The sequence below is a fragment of the Tachypleus tridentatus genome, chromosome 6, assembly GCF_004210375.1.
Source record: "Tachypleus tridentatus isolate NWPU-2018 chromosome 6, ASM421037v1, whole genome shotgun sequence".
Classification (NCBI taxonomy): Eukaryota; Metazoa; Arthropoda; class Merostomata; order Xiphosura; family Limulidae; genus Tachypleus; species Tachypleus tridentatus.
Window position 1 is genome coordinate 85,602,989 of NC_134830.1, and position 22,657 is coordinate 85,625,645.

The 22,657-nt window shown below is 35.0% G+C and overlaps 1 protein-coding gene across 1 annotated transcript in view; it reads right to left on the reverse strand.

Annotated features, from left to right (window-relative positions):
* LOC143252948 (uncharacterized) overlaps nucleotides 1-6,475 on the reverse strand; it is a 33,006-nt gene extending 26,531 nt beyond the window's left edge. The window contains exon 1 of the mRNA XM_076505874.1: nucleotides 6,192-6,475. Within this exon, the coding sequence (XP_076361989.1) occupies nucleotides 6,192-6,299 (108 nt within the window). The 5' untranslated portion in view covers nucleotides 6,300-6,475. The remainder of the gene's footprint in view (nucleotides 1-6,191) is intronic.
* Nucleotides 6,476-22,657: the final 16,182 nt, after the last annotated feature.

Below are 22,657 nucleotides of genomic sequence, written 5' to 3' on the forward strand. Positions count from 1 at the left end.
TAAGAAGCTTGTAATTCTGGTAAGTGGCATATGCATATAGTTTGGGAGTACCCCACCCACTGGGAACACAGTCAGCCAAACAGCTGTGTGTCTAGAAACTGCTCCATGGGGAGAATCTTGTTTTAATGAAATAAATGATCCATGACCAGATTCAGGGAACCTGTTATGTGACATGCCAACAATCAAAAGTGATGGGCTAAAATGGGAGGTTCAATGTGTAAAAACAAAGAGACCTTGCCCAAGCGTCTTCTTGATGAGGGTGTATGAGACAACTATTGAGTTGTTAAAATGGATATCTCTAAATGGCTCTGGAAAGAAGAAATGAAGTGAACCAAAACCCTAGGGGCAGCAAGCAGTTACAAGAGATTGACATGCAAAGATGACTCTAAGATAAACCAACAGCATAAAATCTCCTGCATGTCCAGATATATAACCTGACCCAGAAAGCAGCATGGAGGAGAAAGAGGGACACCCACTGTGGTGTTGTTTTTGTTCAACCACCAAGCAAAATCCTCATGAAAGGAAGGAGGGAGATGGAGAAGTGCATCAAAGAGGTCCCAAATAAGGTTCCACTGATCTTGGATATCCCACTTAATATGTTGTATGTCAGCTTGACCAAGACTGAGGGAAATAAGGGCCTCCATAAAAGCCCATATCTTAAAAAAAAAATAGATATTTCATGCATTTGGAGAAAAATAAGAGAAAATGGTCCAAACCAGAAAGCTTCATAGGTCACAGGTAAAGGGGAGATGAGAAGTGAAAGATATCAAGTGATAATTAAGGTACTGAGTGGGGAAGAGAAATGACTTTTCCACCTTAACCAGTTAACTTGCCCATTCTGCCACTTCAAAAAGAAACTAACTGTGAAGGAAAAAAGTGTCATTGATGGAGAGGAAAGTAACCAGTTATCCATGTAATGATGGAAATAAAAGCCTCTAAAATAGAGATGTAAAAGGGCCTTGGTAACGTGACAAAAAATGTAGGAAGTCAAGGCCAGTCCAAATGGAAGAGCCCAGAAATGACAGATGCAACTCCAATAGACAAAATGAAGAAAATTCTCAAATGGTGGAGATAGGAATGTGTAGGTTAGCATCCAAAACACCAACCTTCATCATCCAAAGACCAGGAGCGAAAGTCCATCAGAGAGAGAGAGGTGAACCAAGGAAGGTTGAGGAAGCAGTACAAAAAAGAGAAATTGATGATGGGGTCCAGTTCCTGGTATTCTTGGGGAACAGAAACAAATAAAAATAGAAATATGGCTGAAATGAAGCTATGCATTCTACAGCACCCTTGTAAAGAAAATCTAGAACTGCCTTAGAAGGATACTAGCTGGAAGTGGGATTAGAAGGACAGGTAAGGATATAGGATGAGTGGACAAGGAAAGAGGGGAACTGGAATAAAGAATAAACCCTTTAGAAAAAAATCTGAAGAAACTAAGAGCCTTTGGTGAAAGACTCCCAAACAGTGACAAAGCAAAAAAGCCTTTTCCACATCAGACCTTTACCCACCATGTAGTTACAGTGAACCACCAGGGCTGCTAAAGACATCAACAAAATAACTGAAGAGTAACCTCAGAGACCAATGTACCAGGAATTGTTAAAGAAGAAGGAGGACAAGACATAGTAAGAGGTTCAGGAGGAGGTTGAGACAAATGGGAAGCCAATAAGGAAAGGGAGGTGTGCAAACATGCAGACTCAACTCTTGATTTCCAAGAAATCAGGGAAACCCCAAAGTCACTTGCCTCAAATAGGGAAGCGTAAGAACCACTGTAAGGAGGTTTGGGTAAATGTACATGTGAAAATAGGGCATCCTAACCCATCAGATATCAACAACATATGTTTTGAAGAAAAAGGTAGAAGTGTGGAAAAAAGCAATTCTCCACCAAAAGCCCCTCAGAGGAATGATGAAGGGCCTCAAACAGAAGGTGAGTTGGTGAAAGGAAACAAAGAGTGGATAAATTTAAGCAGATACAGGAAAACTAACTGCTGGGAATCCAAAAAATGAAATGCAAACTTACAGTAAGCCATATTTTGTGAGAATCAATGCATATTTACCTCTGAATATAATTTGCCTGAAACCTACTAGCACAAACTCCAATATCTGGTGATGAGGAAGAGAACAAGATATTAACCCAACGGGAAGGGGAGGAGTCAAAGGATATGAGGTACAAAGAAAAACAATTTACTTGTTAAAGGAAAAGGAGACCTGAGTCCTTCCACTAAAGCTAAATATAAATGTGTAGCACAGGAATGGGAGAAGGAGGAAAACAAGCTGTTGAAATCATCATCCTTTTGTTCATGCATCCCAAAAGAAGGTACAAAAGAATAATATTCAAGCAAATCAGATGCCTACATGAAAGTAGCAAACTCCCAACAAACCAAGACCTTAGCATCTTCCATTGACAACTGTGAAACCAAAGTCACTGTAGTTCAAGGAAGGTTAACTGTTGTAAGTACAACAGTGGAGGTAATTGTAAAATAAAACTTAAAATTTTTAACAACTATGATGGAAGTAGAAAAGTATGACAGGAAGCTCCAAAGACACACAATACTAATGTGTGTTGACAAAATTTGTAGAATGTGAGTGTTGTAAATATATAAAAAAAAGTAAGTTCCTCCCACTCAAAGAGTCCCCTGCTGGTACAGTGGTAAGTCTACGGATTTACAACTCTAAAATAAGGGGTTCAATTCCCCTCAGTGGACTCAGCAGATAGCCAGATGTGGCTTTGCTATAAAAAAAACACACTCAAAGAAAACAGAGAACTGATTGAAACTTTTGTAAAGGTATTAGGAGTGCCAATCAAGAAGTGATTTACAGCTAAGCTGCATATAGGGAGCCATCTATGCTGAAGTTGTGTCATGCTCCTATTAATGAAGGGTTCCCATATGCTTATTTGCATTCTATCACACAGCTGTCTAACATGAATGCATGTGAGAGTAGATAGGAGTATCAAGGCTAGTTGCACATAAAAATATGTGATTATAATAGGTAGTACAAGTCAGGAAAAGCTATTTTGTGAGAAGTGAGAAGATACTGTATCAAAAGTAAAGATAATCAGTATGAGTATGTCTAAATGTCTGTCAAAGAATATTTTGAAGATACTAATCTCAGTATTTTGGCACCATCAAATCATTTTGTTTCATCAACTTGATGTCACTTAATTACAACTTCCAACTAATATTAATTTCCAATCCATCTATTTAATGCACCATTCATAGGAGCTGATTGTGGTAGCTACCTCAACACCAATTGTATATAAAACCATAAGAACAGCCAAACACACAAATAGATACTGGCTTAGAAAATATTTGAAGTGATGGAAGAAAACTGTATTACAAGGTTAGTTGGTGTTATAACAGAAAATGCCACCAATGTAAATAGTGCCTGGCAATTAACAAAATGAGATATAAAGTCTAAAAAAAAACTAATGAGCTGGTTCAGAATAAAAACTGCAGTGAGTTGTAAATGGATAAGAACCATACCCTGAATGGGTATTAAAATCAAAATTAATTTCATTTTCTGAAAAACATTTTAAGCAACACACACATATGCACACATCAAAAACAAAACATTTTTGTTTAAATTATGATTGTGCATGTTATCAATTATAACATATTGGGTAATGTCTACACCAAAAAAGTGAAAAATGATTATTTTATAAAATGGTAGTTCAGTTACTACTGTACTTAGCTTAATATATTACTATTGGAAATGTTAAGTGTAAAGTATTAAATACTCTAAGAAATAAGTTGATACCCAAACAAGTTTAATTACCATAATTTAATTAATAAAATTAATTATTTTGAATAAATATTCAACTACCAATGATTATTTATGTTTGATATATACTTAAAATATTTTTAGCAAATACAGTATTTGTATGTTTACATAGATGATACAAACGTAAGCTACTGGAAATATTATTTTTGGAGAACTGGCAATTTTCTATCACTACACTACATATAAATAGGTTATTAAACTTGCTACTTTTCTCATTCACTTTACAATATGACAATACATTCATTGAATGGTCTGATTATTAAAGATTGTATATCACATTTCATACAGCATTAAATACCCTTTTTAAAAAATTTCTTCCCTCCATACCACAAAAGTATAAAAAAAATTTTATTTGGCTTTGAATCAATTTAATATTTTATTCAATAATTATAAATTGTATTTCTCTGTTTAATGTTATAAAATAACTTTTTGAGTAAAAGATAATTTTTACAGCCTTTGTTATCCAAATCATTGAAATGATAGAGCATATCCTGACAAGTTTCATTTTTAACTTAGGCATATTTTACCATTTTGAATTTTCCCAAATGTCTTCAATATTTTAAATATTTTACATGTTACATGTAAAACAAACTTAAAAATACACTTACATTCTTCTGCAGAAACAGACAAACTGTAATGCAATATTTGGATAATTTATTAATGAAACATGTGTATCTGAAATCTTGGTTTCTTCATCCCCAGATCCACTTTATTTAACATAAATGACAGAAAAACTCAAACATAAAAAACAAAAACAGAATGAGTTTATGTACATGTAATGAAATAATGTAATCCTACTCATGAGTATAATAGCATGACAGGAGAAAAATTCACATATGTTAACATATAGAAAGAAAACTAATTTAGCATACTATAATATCCACCTAAAGAGTGATCAAATAAAGAAACAAAATTTATTTACTAGTGCAATGAGCACAAAATTTAAATACACATTTAAAATTTTTTTTCAAACAAAATTGATAAAATATGTTTATATTATTAACTTAAAGGTACGACTCAATGCTGTCATGTCAGGTTCATATAGATAAAGAACATTAAAAAAACCTAGACAATTTTCTAAACATTTCAAACTTAATTTGATCAATTTTTCAAAATCTCAGTTATTAAATGAATTAATCAATATAATTAATTACCTATGAGGCATAATTAATGTTAGGCAAAATAATTAATTAATTTAAATTACAATTAACTCAATATCACAAAAACAATCAGCTAATCAAAATACTGTCATAATGATTTCTCCATTTTATTTTTGAAAGTTCAATATTTAAATTCATTTATTAGTGTCATGACTCAAGAAAATAATAAGTAAATTAAAATTAGTGTTTTTGATTATTACTATTTTTGATTTTTCCAACTATCTAAATTTCATATAAATATAAATGATTAGTTTATTGTAATCAATTAGTGAGCCTGAGAATTAATTGATTAGCAAATTCCACTAATCATCTTGCTCTACTTTGTCTATCCTACAATTTTTTAAGTAGAAAAATACACATTATCCAATAAAAAACAAATGCATTCTTCTAAAACTTAAACAGTCATTAATTACTCTGAAATAAACAACAAAGTGTTTGTGATTTTAATACATTAAAAAAACTGTCTTTTGCTAAGTGTGGTTGGTGTAACTTAAGCTAACCAAACACCACTTTTCTAATGTCAGATATACTCTACTTTGTATAAAACCTTTATCATTCCAAATTACATAATTTTTTGAAGTTAATAAAACCAATGCACTCTAAATAACCTTACTGTACCATGGTTAACTTAGCACTAACTTACTAAACTTGTACCCTTAATCCTTTACTTGTAGTTCAACTCACTATAAAAAAATGTATTTTCTGTAACTATCATTACGTATGTTTTGTGTGTGTTTTTCTTATAGCAAAGCCACATTAGACTCTCTGCTAAGTCCACCGATGTATATTACGTAGCTATAGTATACAATATTATGTAAATATATCACACGCATAAGCATGATGAATGCAGAAAATAGCATGTTCACAATATACAATTGTAATGATAACACTTAAAAATAGAATTTCTTCCTTTTTTCGTCTAAATTAAAATGTAACTTAACTACATACATACATACATACACACTAATATATATATATATACACATATATACCGCACATGTAACTTATAATATTTAAACCCATAACTATGTTATTCGGAACTATACCAAGTGTTGCATTTCTGACAATTGCAATTCATATAACATAAAAGTTGTCAATATTTGTTGTTGAACATGAAATAAAATATACATTTTATGAAAGCATATATATCATTTCAAAGAGAGAAAACATTTATTCTTATATCATTAATTGTAATATTACCCTTAATTTTATAGCCACAGGTAAATGTTACCACTGAAGTAGGTGCTGTACCTGTATTTTTGTTTCACCGCCAAATTCAGAAGTTCGGTCTTCAGCATTTTCTTTAATGTTGTCGTCCGTAGTTCCGTTTACTTGAATCGTGTTTAACTCTTTCGTCATATTTTAGCTTTTTTTGTGGTACTCTACTATTTACAGTTCATATCAAATGTACTTTTGTTAAATTGGTATTTATTAACTTTCGTAGCTTTCTCACTTCGTTTGCTTTCAGTAATAATCTCAACTCCAACACCCAACTAAAAATGTTCACACCCTGGCTCGTATTCTCGTATATCACGAGATTTACAGTGATATAGCTGCTTGTGTTAACGGCTAACGTAGTTAGTCTGATCTGTTACTTTAATTTTGGGCCTGGCATGGCCAAGCGCGTAAGGCGTGCGACACGTAATCCGATTGTTTTGTTTGTTTGTTTTGGAATTTCGCACAAAGCTACTCGAGGGCTATCTGTGCTAGCCGTCCCTAATTTAGCAGTGTAAGACTAGAGGGAAGGCAGCTAGTCATCACCACCCACCGCCAACTCTTGGGCTACTCTTTTACCAACGAAAAGTGGGATTGACCGTCACATTATAACGCCCCCACGGCTGGGAGGGCGAGCATGTTTGGCGCGAACCCGCGACCCTCAGATTACGAAGCGCACGCCTTAACGCGCTAGGCCATGCCAGGCCCCACGTAATCCGAGGGTCGCGCTAAACATGCTCGCCCTCCCAGCCGTGGGGGCGTATAATGGCACGGTCAATCCAAATATTCGTTGGTAAAAGAGTAGCCCAAGAGTTCGCGGTGGGTGGTGATGACTAGCTGCCTTCCCTCTAGTCTTACACTGCTAAAATAGGGACGGCTAGCAAAGATAGCCCTCGAGTAGCTTTGTGCGAAATTCCAAAAAACAAACAATACTTTAATTTTAACTTTTTACCGGATTTTTTGGTGCAGGTAGCCTAGCTGCTTTGTGCCATAAAACACCCAACCAACCAACAATATGCTGTCAGCTTTATCTCATTATGGTGTGCTTGAGTTTTTTGTTGTTTTTTTTATATTGCAAAGCCACACTGGGCTATCTGCTGTGTCCACCGAGGGAAATCGAACCCCTTATTTTAGCGTTGTAAATCCATAGGCTTACTACTGTTCCAGCAGGGAACATCTCATTATGATAAACACTTTGCAAGTAATTGAAACGGTATCAAAAACCGACTAAATCCCAATACTTGCTGCTGAGACACTGGGAGTATGATCAATGAGAAAACTATAATAGATAACGTAATTATTCAAATTGATTATTTGTTAATTAAGGCCAGTCATGGTAAAGAGTAAATTATCCTTTGGTCAGACAACTTTGCTACAAGAAAAACATACATCAAATAACATGGTTAAAGTATGGTTGAACTGATATAGTGTAATGATTAAGTCATGTTATTGGAAGTATAATTAAGGAATAATTATAGCTTATTACAAGTCATTATACAAATTGATTGCAGCAGAATATTGTAAAAATCATGTTAAAAGTATTTCAATGTTTGAATCCTAGTCTCAGAGACGGATTCTTTAACTGTAAATTTTGTTGAGTTACTGCTTGTGCGCTCCATTCGCCACTGCATTCTCATCCTAATACAAATACATTGTGAGTGGTAGCAGTAGTCGAAGTTCCAACAACTAGCTAGACAACTGGCCTGCCCATCACAGTACATTCCATATAAAACCCAAAAATTTCGTGGCAGGTATTTAGTTTTACAAGAAGAAGAACTTTCCAACTGGGGTGTTCAGGAATATTGCTATCACAGTACTTTCAAGTATACCTGTAAGTATACGAAACCTGCCTAACTGCATAAAGCAGAAACCTATACAAGCCAGAAATACCAAAAATTTTCACCACTATCTTAAGATATTTCTTATAAAAGGCCCTATATGTGGTGAAACCTGCATAACGCGGACGGAAAACTATCTTTCACCTACCTCATCAATCAACAAGTAGGATTAGAACCTGAGTAAGGCGGAAAAAAATGTTTTTGATTAAATATTAATTTATTATTTAATTAATAATCTCTTAAAATATTAATAAATTATTGTTTAATTAACAATTTATTTAAATGTTAATAAATTATCGGACATTTTGTTACAGTAAGTATTGATTAAATATATTCTGTTCTTTTTTCTGCCGTCATTATTCCGGAGGTCGCTATTCGAAATAACGGTTGACTGTGCTTTTGGTCGCATTTGTTGATGGCAAACTAGAGAAACCATGGTAAAATAGGTAAAAGTGAAAATCTACACTGTTTCAAAAATTTAACGAAGAGTCAACTTTCTGTGGAATAGAAAGCGAATAATAAAGCCTGGATCACAAGTGCTATATTCGAAGAATTTTTTAACAGATTAAACAAAAGAATTTAACAAGAAAATAGGAATATTCTACTTTTCCCAGATAATGCGAATTGTCACCCTAAAGTTCAACTTTCAAATGTTCGTTTAGTCTTCCTACCTCTATGTACAACATCAGTTCTACAGCCACTAGATAATGGAATTATACAGTGTATAAAATTGAAATACAGAAAACTGATGCTTCAGCAAGTTGTTGCAAACATGGACGACTGTAAGAGAGCATCAGAAATGACCATGAAAATTGACGTGTTAGATGCAATTGCATTATTTTAATCATTCAGTCAAATGCGTATAATAAAGTGCTTTCGGAACTGTGGATTTATTCTTGATAATGGCGGAGATTGTGGAGAAGTTGTTTGTTATGATGAAATCCAAACTCTGATTGAGAAAATTGTTGCAGATGATTCTGTGAACGCGAAAGGTTTTGCGAACGTTGACAAGAATGTTTTAGCAGAAACTGATGAAATTGATTTAAAATCTATAATAGAATCGCAAGATGGTAACAGTGCGAGAGATTCAGAAGATGAACAAAATGGAAAAGACAGTTAGGAAATAGAAATTCCTACTTCATCACAAGTGTTACGTTATATTAACACTATCAAATTGTATGCAAATGTGAAGGGAAAAATGAACTTAATGAAAAGGCTGTAGAATTGGCTTTCTCTTTTAACTGCATGAGAAAGCCCATTAAAAAAACGAAACAGTTGAAATTGGACACTTTATTCAAATAAATTTGATTAAGATTTTGTGTACTTATCTATATTTTGTATGTCTACTTTTGTTGTTATTCTAATAAACATAGCATAAATAGTATAATAACTTTATTCACTAACGTCTTACTTCCCTTGAGTTAGGCCCGGCATGGCCGGGTGGTTAAGGCACTTGACTTGTAATCTGAAGGTCGCGGGTTCGGATCCCCGTCACATTAAACACGCTGGCCCTTTCAGCAGTGGGGGCATTATCATATGAAGGTCCCTATTTGTTGGTAAAAGAGTAGCCCAAAAGTTAGCGGTGGGTGGTGATGATTAGCTGCCTTCTCCCTAAATTTACGCTGCTTAATTAGGGACGGCTATCGCACATAGCCCTCGAGAAGCTTTGTGCAAAATTCCAAACAAACCAAACCAAGTAAGTATAACGTTCTGCTCAAAAATTATATATAATTAAGGAAATCCATGTTCACTGTCTAAGCCGGAAATTTTACTCGGTCCCGTGCGATTCCGCCTTGGACAGGTTTTAATGAATATAGCTGATTTTATAGCCAATTACTGAAAATAACATTTTGCCCAAATAATAAAATAGTATGGATTCTTAATTGAATGCTATTTTGAAAGCTAATAATTAAATATTAAGAAGCATCTTTTTAAATATCCAATGACTATTAACATAAAATTTTACAAGTTTGAAACTGATGAGTCTTGCACTTAAAGTGGTCAGTCATTTAAGTTTCCACATTAAACAATACATCTTCACTGAAAACAAACACACAGTCCCGTTTCGGACTCCATTTCTCCTTAAAATTCTCTTAATTGGAGACTTTCTCTCTGAGTTGGTTTTGTAGAAGAGAGGAACAAAGGAACTATTTATGACACTGCAACATTTTTCAAGCATCTTGAAGTTGCATCTGGTCCTAATTATTAAAATAATTTTTAATAACTTAACTGAAATTACCTAAAAAGTTTGACAAAATGTATTACCTAATATATAATATATACTAACTTATTATTCCATTTCTTCTATATTGTTTCAGCCATTTCACTGTTTTCAAACACTGAAATTTACAAGACATTATTACAAACATAATTTAAGAATAGCACGGTATCTTAAGTTTTATAATACACTGGATAGTTAGAAGATGTAATGAAATGATCGCCATATGCGCAGGAAAACTTGGGGTCCAGTCCTTTCTATTGTATAGTAATCATCTATTTCTTCAACAAAGTTTTATCTTGCAACAGAAACCTAGAAGAAAAATTGGACGCTTCTAAGCTGTAAATTTTGTTTTATTTTACAAATAATTTAAAGACAACAAAGGACTTGTTAACCTATTTAGACTGTTCCATTCATTCAATTAAATTTTAGAATAAAAATAAAACACTCAAAGCCAGCTTTTACCATTCAAATATTAATAAAATATTTCCATAAACTCACTTTAATTAAATACATCCACCCATCTGAAACAAATGAGTTTCTAAAATACTTAAAATTAAACGTAAATTAGTTAACACTTATTAAAAGAGTCCAACTCAATTCACTTTTTTTTAGAAATCTCTGAACTCCTAAATACACAACAATTTTATGGCATTTTTACTTCAGACATAAGGAATCTTGACTGTTACGGCCGCGAACAGTTAGCCCTTCACTTCAAGCGAACCAAATGCGTATCAAACAAGAGAGAGCGGAGTGATGTCAAAGATGACGAGGTCATATTTCTATGTTCTTCTGCCAGTAAACGTATGACTTATACAATAAATATCTCATCTTGTCGATAATTAATAATTAATTAATTAATTTTCCTACATAGGACACTTAACACTAATTAATTAAACCATTTATAATCAAATTGTCATAAAGAGAACACTTTATGACCCGGCATGGGCAGGTGGGTTAAGGCGTTCGACTCGTAATCTGAGGGTCGTGGGTTCAAATTCCCGTTGTACCAAACATGCTCGCCCTTTCAACCGTGGGGGGCGTTATAATATGACGGTCACTATTTGTTGGCAAGGGAGTAGCTCAAGAGTTGGCGGGGGGTGGTGATGACTAGCTGCCTTCCATCTAGTCTTACACTGCTAAATTAGGGACAGCTAGCGCAGATAGCCCTCGTGTAGCTTTGCGGAAAATTCAAAAACAAAAAGGAACACTTAGAACTAATGCATTCATAGTTAATTTATCCTATAAAAACAATATAATAATTAAAATATAGTGTTTAAATATTTTTAGTCCCGAATTATTAGTTAATTAACACAATTATAACTAATTCGTCCTATAATTAAAAGTATTTTCAATGACAAGAAATATTTATTGTAATTTGATCAGAACATGCAGACACACGGTAGATGTCTGGGAGGTTTAAATCAATATCATGTAGTAATTAAAACTACTTTTACTAATTTGACTTTATCCAACAATTTACATCAAGAAAATGTTTATTATGCAATAACACGTAGGATTTTAACGAATATACTGTGACAATATTTCAACAAGTCAACGTCTAAATTTATTTATGTTAAAATCTATTATCTGTAATAAAGTAATAAATGATTGACTTACTGTATCTGTGTATTTTCTAAATAACAATTTGTCACTGGTAAACGTACACAACTTACGTAAGTTTGGAATACACAACTTGTTTGTGTTCAGTAGGACACTTAATGCTTCACAAATCATACATAGTCAATGACAGACCTACTGTTAAGTATGATATGATAAATAAACGACTTATTCATTTCTAACATTTTGAATACTATAACATTCAAACTTTCAACCTATCATGAAACATAAATACAAATTTCTAAATGTTACTTCTACTATACGTTCACAAGGCTGACGAATGTACCTGATGTCAAATAGAACAAGCATATATGTAATTACTGTGTAAACGTGATCAAATGTAAAGCTTTCTTTTACAACACTCTGAGATATTGATATTACCATAACACAGTTTATCAAAGGTGACTCATTCAAAGGTCATTTCTGAGTTAACCAATCCCTGGGGTTTGCGAAGTACTGTGTTGCAGTAATTAAAATATATATATAAGTAAAAGTGTCACAGTCCAAAATGTTTGACATTCAAGGTTACAGAATATATTTGTTAAGAAAGCATACAAAGTTAGAAAACCACAGGATTAGTATGATCAAGTCTATTTTGCAATAAAAAACTAACTTGTTTAAGAACCATTAGTTATAAGCCAAGTGATTTAAGTTTTTGGTAACACGAATTGTATAATTCAGTGTTTGTTACATACATACAAAACATCAGTTACTATAATCACTTTAAAATTCTAATAAGCAACTAAATATTCACTTTTACAGATCACTAAATGTATTCAACTATATTATAATTATAATACACAATATTTAATAATAAATTCTACATTATGCATACCATACCTTAGTTTACTGAAATTTAAAACTCAGTAAACACAGTTCTTTCCATAACATTTAAATTATCATTTGATTACTCAGCGTTGATTATTACATACTGTACCAAAAAACTATCAGTTTTTCAGTCCACGAAAACCAAATTAAAGTTCTACTTAAGCATGTGACATTTACAATATACTTATATTCTTAACCAGAAATCAGGGGCGTAGATCCTGGGGAGATACATCCCCTCTTCATTTTAGATGGGGGGTATGGTGCATACAATCATCCCCCCTACAGTTTGGTCTGTTGAATTGTTTTATTGCATCACAGGTCTACAAATTGTGTGTTTGTTCTTGTTATTCTTGTGTTCTTACCAATCGAATTATATAATTAGGCCTAGATATAGGCTTTTTTCAGTAGCCAAAATGTACATCTTTAATATCGGCGTGCTTTTAAGCTTTTCGATCTAAGCGATAGTTCGTAAGTATCAGTCAGTAGGCCTAAGTATACATGCAAGGCTTGCAAACACTATCACAGAATCTACCAACGTCTTGTACGTAGTGTAAGATCAAGTAAAATTTTCATCACAACAGATTTAACAGAGCATGAAATTCGAAAATATTACTCCCAAGCGTAAACTCCTGTGATCTAGATCTGGCAGGCCATTTGTAACTTGTAGCTGCATCAATCCTATGTGTGTATTGTGCGGTTTTCCTACGCTATTTGTTCTTATGCATGTCTAGCCAGTTTTATTGTCAAACGCTTTACTCTCCTTAGCTGCCGAAGTCGCTGACCATAGCGTTCGTTTTGTGTACAGTTAACGACAGGTTCGGGCACTCGGATCCAGACGCGCCCTACATCTCCCCTCTCCGCTCCCTTTAGTCTGAGCCTCGATTTTACAAGAGGGCTCATTGTCTTGTAACTAGTACACATTATTGTCCCAGGTGGTCAGTCTGCTCGGTAGTCACTGTGAGGTTCGCGCGTTCGACGTAAATACATTGTACAGTTCAGTCCTATTTCCATTCTGTTCTATCTTCGTTCGTTGCACGTTAGAGTTTTTCAATAAAGACTGTATTTTACCCTGTTGAGTCATCTGGGAAACAGATTCCAATTATGACAAGCAAGCGTCTGAAATTTTCCGATATTAGACAGTTCTTCAAGCCAATTACTAGTACTACAAGTGACAATGCAGATGCAGATAATCCAACAACCTCAAACAAAGGAATAGAAACTTGCCGTACAGGGGAAATACCATGTTCATCAGAGGACAAGTCTGAAAATGCTTGTGCAACTATTGTACATCATGAACCACCAGATAGTTGTGAAACAAGTTTGTGCAGTAATGAAAAATATGACACTCCACAGATACAGTGTGGAAAGCCATATCATCCAGATGCACAACTAATACCACAACAGAAAGCAAAATCTCAACTTCCATGCCAAGTGGTTTGATGAGTTCCCGTGGCTGCACTTTGACAATCAGACTCAAAAAGTCATATGCTTTCATTGTGCCAAGGCGGAAAATAGAGGCCTTTTCACAGGGAAACTGGAAAGGCCAGTGTACCTTCATATCCACCGGTTTTTGCAACCGGGAAAAGGCAAAACAGAAATTCAACGAACATCAATCCTCCTCTCAGTACAGATTCGCTATATCTCCAGAAGGTTCACTTGATGTAACTCCAGTGACTGTCCAGCTACATGATGGAAAAAAGCAGCAGCAGGAAGAATGCAAAAGAAGTCTAGCCAAAATATTCAAAAGTTTACGTTTCTTACTGCGTCAAGGTTTAGCATTACGTGGGCATACAGATACAGATGGGGAACTTCCTGCAGTTAATGAAGCTCCTGGAAGAGGAAGATCCTGAGTTGATGGTCTGCTTGTCAAAGAAAACCACATTCACATCACCCCAGGCTCAGAATGAAATAATGGAGATGTTCAGCCATCAAATACTGAGGAACATAGCACATGAAGTGCAGCAAAGTAAAATCTTTGCATTAATGGTTGATGGCACTCAAGATGTTACAGGTGCCGAACAGGAAGCAATATGTGTACGATACGTAGATGAGGACCTTGACGTCCATGAGACATTTCTTGGTTTCTACAGTGTTTCCAATACAACTGGTGAAACAATATCCTCGACTATACTTGATGTACTGACTAGACTCAATTTACCACTGTCAGGATTAAGAGCACAAACTTATGTTGGAGCCGGTAACATGAGTGGTGGGTACAGTGGATGCCAGGCAAAATAAAAGAGAAGTAAGCGTCAGCTTTGTTTTTTCACTGCAGAGCACACAAGGCTAATTTAACAATGCAACATGCAGTTGAAGCTTGTGAAATGTGTTCAAGATTCTATCCAGTGGGTACATGAAATTGGTGTCTTGCTTCAGAGGTCAGGCAAATACAAAACAATCTTTGAAAATATTGTATCGTCAGACAGCCACAATGGTCCAGTTAAATACATCCGCCCACTGTGTCCAACACGCTGGTTGTGCCGCCTATCTGCAATTACATGTGCTAATGATCACTAGTGACATTGTTGATTCTTTGTCTCAATTAGCAAATGAAAAATTAAATGTAGCAGTGAAAGCACGAGGTCTGCTGGACAGATTTGACAAAGGAAAGACAGTTTTAAAATTGTTGATGGCTTAGTATCCATTAGCTGCATTAGAGGAACTAAACCGTGCAAACCAAGCAAAATCAGCGACAGTATCTGGCATGATTGAAGCATCTGCAATGACAGTTGAGCAATTGCAGGTATTGCGAACAGAAGAAAATTACAACGAAATATTTGATGAAGGTGAGAAAAAGGTAGCTTCTCCAGATCTGGTGCCTATTGAACTACCACGCATTCGCAGACCCCCCAGAAGGATCATAGGTGATGGCTCAGCACACCATTTTGCAACAGCTAGAGATTATTGCAGAAACCAATATTTTATTTTTATCAAACAACATGAACAGTTTCTCAGTAGATATAAACTTATCAAGGGTAATTACTAATTTTATTAATACTTGAAAATGTAATTCATGCAATGAAAGTTATTGGTAACCTTGTCAAGTATAATAGCCATCTTTCATACTGTGCAGTGTGCAGGAATAAATTCATGTGGCAGTTAATTTGTGACACATTTGTCTTTATTCTATTAACATTTTGAAAACTGTTCACAACGCCTAACTTGTACAAACCTGCATGGAAACCTTAAAGTATCGTGGCAACAAGATTACTCTGTTACTGCATGTTTACAGCTTTCAGGTTCACGTAGAGATTACCAATTTGCAAATTGAACAGTACACGTAAGTGATTGCAAAAATCATCCCCCCATCGGGTGTAAAATCTACGCCCCTGCCAGAAATTATACAAAAAATATTTTTCACCTTTATGTTACAATATTTGTCTAGTAATTCATTTATGCTACAAATAAAAATAAACGAATGACTTACTGATTATTCATACAGTTTTACTATTATTTACAATAGTTTTATGATCACAGATATGTTATAGTGGTATATTGGTGTACGTATTGATACTACAACATTATTTCTGCTAGTGAAAAGAAAAAGTTAGATGTGTCAAATTTCTAACCTCGTCTGAATTTCATCCTTTTCTAATCGTAATATTTAGTTTTACTAAATGTCTGTTTTTTGTAACTTTATTAATTTCACTCTATATGAAATTATATAGTGAAATATATAACTTATGTGAGGTACATGAGTTTGAAGTACATTTGAGGTACATGAACTGACAATCTCAGTTGAAGCTGCCCATGATATGAGACATATTTGCAGATCGAGGGTGACTCTCTGGGTGGTTACGAGGTGCCTTTTGCAAATGACCCAGGACTGGCTAGGGAGAACTTAGAATTACCTTTTCTGTTTTGTTTTTACTAGTTCGATCTCAAGAGAGGATCATTTCGATCAGTTATCTACAGCCACGTTTCTTCAGTTGGTTAGTCGGGTTTGTGAGATTTGGAAAATCTCTCGGATTGCATTTGACTCCACTCCTTCCTTGTTGGCAGAAAAGATGGCAGGTGACTACTTGGTTTTTCCTTCTTCTAATACTACTGTTCATGATGGGAGATTTACTGCTCAGTTATGTGATAGAATAGCTATGCCTTGTCCCTCAATTTATCAAAACAGCATGATTTGGCTTATCACCACCAGAAGGAAGTATATTTAAAAGCTCAATGGATGAACCCCCTTTCAGACCAGTAGGGGTCTAGATTGGGACCTGTAATCCCTTCAAACAGATCAGTTTTCTTGGACTTGTCTTACTTTCATGACTATTCTAAGGTATTTATCTCCAACTCAACTTTTGTCCAAAGCATATCAACATTTACTTCTAAACTAGGACGAATTGGAGACTTTGTTGGCATCTACCTCAATCAGATTGTCTTTTAAATTTCCTGACTGGTTTGTTGTTATGATTTATTGGGTAGAGACGCTTTGTTAGAAAGTGTTTGTTTGCCATCTTTTTCATAGAATTAAAGGAAGCTCCTTTTCACTGTCTCACGTTGTTTGTTGGAGTTTCAGAGACGTTAGAATCACGAATTCATATAGCCCACTTACATTCTTCTTTATTATCGCTGGCTTATTGCCTTCCACAGCAGCTAGTGCTAGTTGAAAAGTGTCAGCCCATAGTGTTTATCATTACCCTCCTTCGGTTTACAGGTCTATTTGTTTCCATAATAGAGTTCATCTATATTTTCGAGAATTTTCAACTCAGGTGGACTGTTGACAAAACGTAAGAGACTATCCCATAAATGGGAAAGCAGTTGGGGCACAATTACATAACTTTCTGGATATCTGGAGTTTTTTTTGTTGTTTTTCCAAGGATCTATGTGTATTCTACGTTCTAGCTTCAAAGCTGGTCATTTAATTTGCATTACCTCCACCATTATATGCACAAGCTATTGCCTTTTTACCTCCAAACAACTCCACAGTGAGTGGAGCTTCATTCTTAGGACATAAGAGAGTTTTTAGTCAAAAGGGCAGTAAAGAGGATCAATCCCATTCTTCCGGAATTTTATTCCAATTTACTTATTGTACCCAAGAAGACAGAAGATTGGCATCCAATCACTGATCTGTTTCAACTCAACTAATTTTTAGACCTTCCTCACTTAACAATGAAATGTTTTCTCAACCTATGATGGCACTTTGTGCAAGGGCTCTAGATGACCAAGTTGGCTTCCTTATCAGATGCCCCCCAGTGGCTCAGCGGTATGTCTGCGGACTTACAATGCTAAAATCCGGGTTTCGATACCCGTGGCGGGCAGAGCACAGATAGCCCATTGTGTAGCTTTGTGCTTAATTCAAAAACAACTTTATCAGACTGGAAACTCCATTCTCTCACCAAACAATATATCTTGTCCATCAGGGTGCGTCGTGCTCAACCGACCCCTATCAGGCTTCAAACTGTGGAAAGAACCATCAGGCTTTTACTTATGTATTCTTCTTCCACCGGATGGATGGTTTCTTTATTTTGAGGATATGGGCATCCATGAAGCCTGTAATTTCTTTGGGATGAGCACGTATATAAGATCCCGTCAGTGGTCAATGTGTGACCAATGGATCATCCTGCCTCATGCCCCAGTAACAACATCAATTTTGAATAGTAGTTAGATCAGAACAACACTACTATTGGAGTATCCATTCCAAGACATCATTTCAAGATCCATTTGTTTACAGATGCATTTCTCCAAGGATGGGGAGCTTAATTTCAAGATTAGGAGTGCCAGAGTATCTGGACAGAAGACAAGTTTCTTCTTCATATTAACGTTCTTAGAATCCTTCCAGTACACTGGGAAATGGATTAAGGTCTTCTGTGTCTTTTGAAGGGAAAAACTTGTCATGATACATTCTGACAGTTCCACGGTGTTATCTCAGATTTCTCGACAAGGAGGCAAACATTCTTGAAACCTTTGTTTTTGTACTTTAGATCTTCTCTTCTGATCTCATTTTCATCATTTCAGTCTTTCAGCATGTTATGTTTCAGGAGTTATGAATTTAATTGGAGATTACTTGTCTAAATCCAATTAGGTTTTTTTGTTTTTTTTTTATGAAATGAATGCTATACAGAGGTTTTTCAACGGATTTGCTCTCAGTTTAGGTCTCAAACAATCGATGCCTTTGCAACTCACTGTAATTCTCAATTGCAGTTTTTTGTTTCCAAAATCTGATACTCAAGCATTGGCAGTAGAGATATTAGGCAGGACTGGACAGGTTTACATTTGTATCATCACTACGGTTTGAGTCACTCCTTGTCATTCTCTTTGTTGCATTATATTGGTCAGTTCAAACACGGTTTCCACCCCTTCAGTATCTGCAGAAATGTCCACTTCTTCCTTTTTGGCCATCTCTGAGACAACCTAGATCAAAGTTTCTCTGCCCACGTGTTCAAAAACTCAATCTCCACAAAGTATGAATAAACCACATTAAACTTGAGGATATATTTTCCTTTTTCCTTGTTGAAAGGAAATAAACTTGTTATTTCATACTTGAATACTTAATTTTTCTCTTATTGAGAGTTGAAGTGGTATCTACAGTTATTGCTGGTTTAGCCCGTACTTAAATGTTTACTATTTGTAAGGACAAACACTATGTGGCATGCTTGTGTCCTTTATTTTCCACCATTGTGTTTGATGATGTATTTGATAACATAGTTATTGGCTCTATTATTTTTCTGCTTGTCCTCTGGTACAACGGCAAGTCTACGGACTTACAACGCTAAAATCAGGGGTTTGATTGTCGGCGGAGCCAGCACACAGCCCGATGTGGCTTTGCTATAAGAAAACATACACACACATCCTTTTTAAATTGTTTGACGTAACGTTGCTTAGATTGTATTTTTGGCCTACACAATTACCAACAAGTTTATGAATTAAACTTAGGTGATTAACGTGTTATTCAACTATTATACTTTTTATAAAGTTATCCATACCTATCAACATTAACTTCAATTGAAAATAGTTATTTGCAACAGTAAGCCTATTTGTAGTCTAAGCATTTAGGCCTAATACATAAACGTAACAAGATTTAGCTGAAACACTACTCAGTAAATTTTATTTTGCTTCTGGCTAAAACTCAGTGTCATAAACTTCTAAATTAAACTATTTTTGCTATTATGTTACCGAAGTTGTCAAAAAATAAATAATAAAACAAACCTTTTTATCAAATAAAAATTAATATTGAGCATTTACGTTCAACATGAACACTACTGCTGGCCTAAGAACAATCAGTGTATTTGTATCGCTAAGCGACAATGTATGTAATTATTGAACATTATCAAAAAAGGAGCGTCGTGAAAGCGTTCCATCAGAATGACAAAAGGTGTAAGGATTTTACATTTAGTGATAAGTCACAATTACTAGAATAAAAATAGAAGTTTTGAAATTATTAGATTATAACAACTAAGTTACTCATATTGATTTTGTAGACTTTCTCATTAATATTGTTACTAAAGGTGCGTGTACTCTAAAGTTATAAATAAAAACAAAATAAATAAACATGCACACGTTTTGAGAAATACTTTTATTTCCTACAGTGAACGAAGTATTCGGCCAACATAAACGTGTTGTTAGGTCCTGTAACCAAAGCTATCTGTGTTTTAAAGTAGTTTATACTTCATGTTTTAACTGTAAATATATAATATGTTCTTTTATAATTCTCTAAACGTTCCTTTTGTTGTGAATTTTGTATATTAAATTGTATTTGTTTGAAAGCTACGGAAATAGTCTTTAATGAGGACACATCAGATAACTTGAGGAAAGGTAGGTGTGTACAACTAAGAGAAAGGTTGAATGATTAACACTAACAAATTTACATAGCTTACGTAGAAATAGAATACAAAACAAAGAAGTCGCATGTTTGGAGATTGCTTAAAGTTTAATAAAGATTTGAAGCATGCTTGAATAGATCTATTGAAAAGGTTTGACTTCCTGAGTCCAAAATTACAATTAGATCTCAAATCAGTCAAGGGGTGATGTAGCTCTCTGAGCAATGAGGGTCGCGGGTTCGCATTTCCGTCGCGCCAAACCAGCTCGCCCTTTCAGCCGTGGGGGCGTTATAATGTTACGGTCAATCCCACTATTCGTTGGTAAAAGAGTAGCCCAAGAGTTGGCGGTGGGTGGTGATGACTAGCTGCCTTCCCTCTAGTCTTACACTGCTAAATTAGGGACGGCTAGTACAGATAGCCCTCGAGTAGCTTTGTGCGAAATTCAAAAAAACAAACAAACAAGCTCTGAGTTAAACGTTTGTAGTGGAAAAACAAAAGCATAAAACTCGAAGCCATTATATAAACCGCTATACCGTGACAAAAATTGAATATGAATATGTTTCTGAGCTTTCAAATAGAATAATCGTAAAACACAAGTTAGATTGTGAGAAGTAAAATGATTTAAATTCTTTATTATTTGAAATTGCTGTATTTGTTCATTAGAACTCCAGATCAACCTACTGTGTAGTACAATTGTAACAGGTATAGGTGAAGCTAGTATTGGATGATTATTCACTTGTTTTTAATTAACAAATATCTCTTTAGTTTATTTTCTGCTATTAGGGCTTATAAATAAGTATATAATGTGTGGTATGACCAGAATAAAGTGTTTTGTGACAGCTTCTTCGTCTTAATTTGACAATCAGTCAAAATTCCGTATCAGTATTTAGATATTGAAGACCTGGTAGGGTCAGGTACGAGGTAGACCTTTCCTCCCTCCTGCATTGGCGTTGTTAGACGTTTCATACTTGGATTTTGTTTGTTTTGTTTTTGAATTTCGCGCAAAACTATATGAGGGCTATTTGCGCTAGCCATTTCTAATTTAGCAGTGTAAGAGGGAAGATAGCTGGTCATCACCACCCACCTCTTTGATCAACTAATAGTGGGATTGACTGTACCTTTATGACGCCCCCACGACTGAAAGAGCGAGCATGTTTCGTATGATGGGGATTCGAACCCGCGACCCTCAAATTACGACTCGAGTGCCTTAACCACCTGGCCATGCCGGGCTTACTTGGATTTAGTAAGCTGGTTTGGATGGATGTCTATTAGTTTTGGATTGCTACTTTCCTTTTCAGGGCCAGGGTCGTTTACGTTATCGGGTTATATCTATTAAAGGTGTGTGTGTGTTTTCTTATAGCAAAACCACATCAGGCGATCTGCTGAGTCCACCAAGGAAAATCGAACCCCTCATTTTAGCGTTGTAACTTCGTATACTACCGCTGTTCCAGCAGGGGACTGGCTACTAAGGAGACTATTTTTACTGTATGGTTGTATTTTGTAGTGTTGGTGGAATAACTTGTAATGGTTTTATCTGAGGTAGTGAGGGTGAAAGATGTTCGATGGCTATTTTGATGATTAATTTGATGTTGTTTTATGAGGGTTTCTGTATTGTGATAGAAATTCATAGAAAATGTTTTTAGCTGCTTCTGTTATTTTAATTATGGTTTAATTTTGTCAAGTGTCTCCGTTTATGTGTTGTGCGTTCTTTTTTTTTGGGTGTATCATGAATTTGAGTGAGTGTTTTTGTTGTTTGTGCATAAATATGTGTTGTAAGTAGTTTTGTGATAGTTTCTTTGGATTTGGGTCAAAGAAACAGGGGTGTTCTTTGTGTTTTTTCTTTCTGTTTCATGATTTTTTGCATTTATATTACTTAGTATGTTTGTTATACATGTTTTAATGTTCTTATATTATTGATATCCCTTATACTTTGTTTTGTTTTACTGTTGGCAGCTGCAGAATTGTGGTTGTGTGTTACCTGTGGGACAGTCTATGTTTTTGTGTTCTCCCTCATCTTATACGTGTACAGCGTGGCTACATGCTCCTTTCGTTGGCAGTTGTAACGCTGGGTTACAACTACCGCTGGTATTCTTGTGGATTACATTGTACATTTTTGATATCAGAGAATGTTATCTTTTGATATCACTCCCTCGATATATTATGTGTTGTGTACATATACTTTAATTAAGTAGATTAGTGTCTTTGTTCTGCTTAATAAGATTCTTTCCACTTTAGTATACT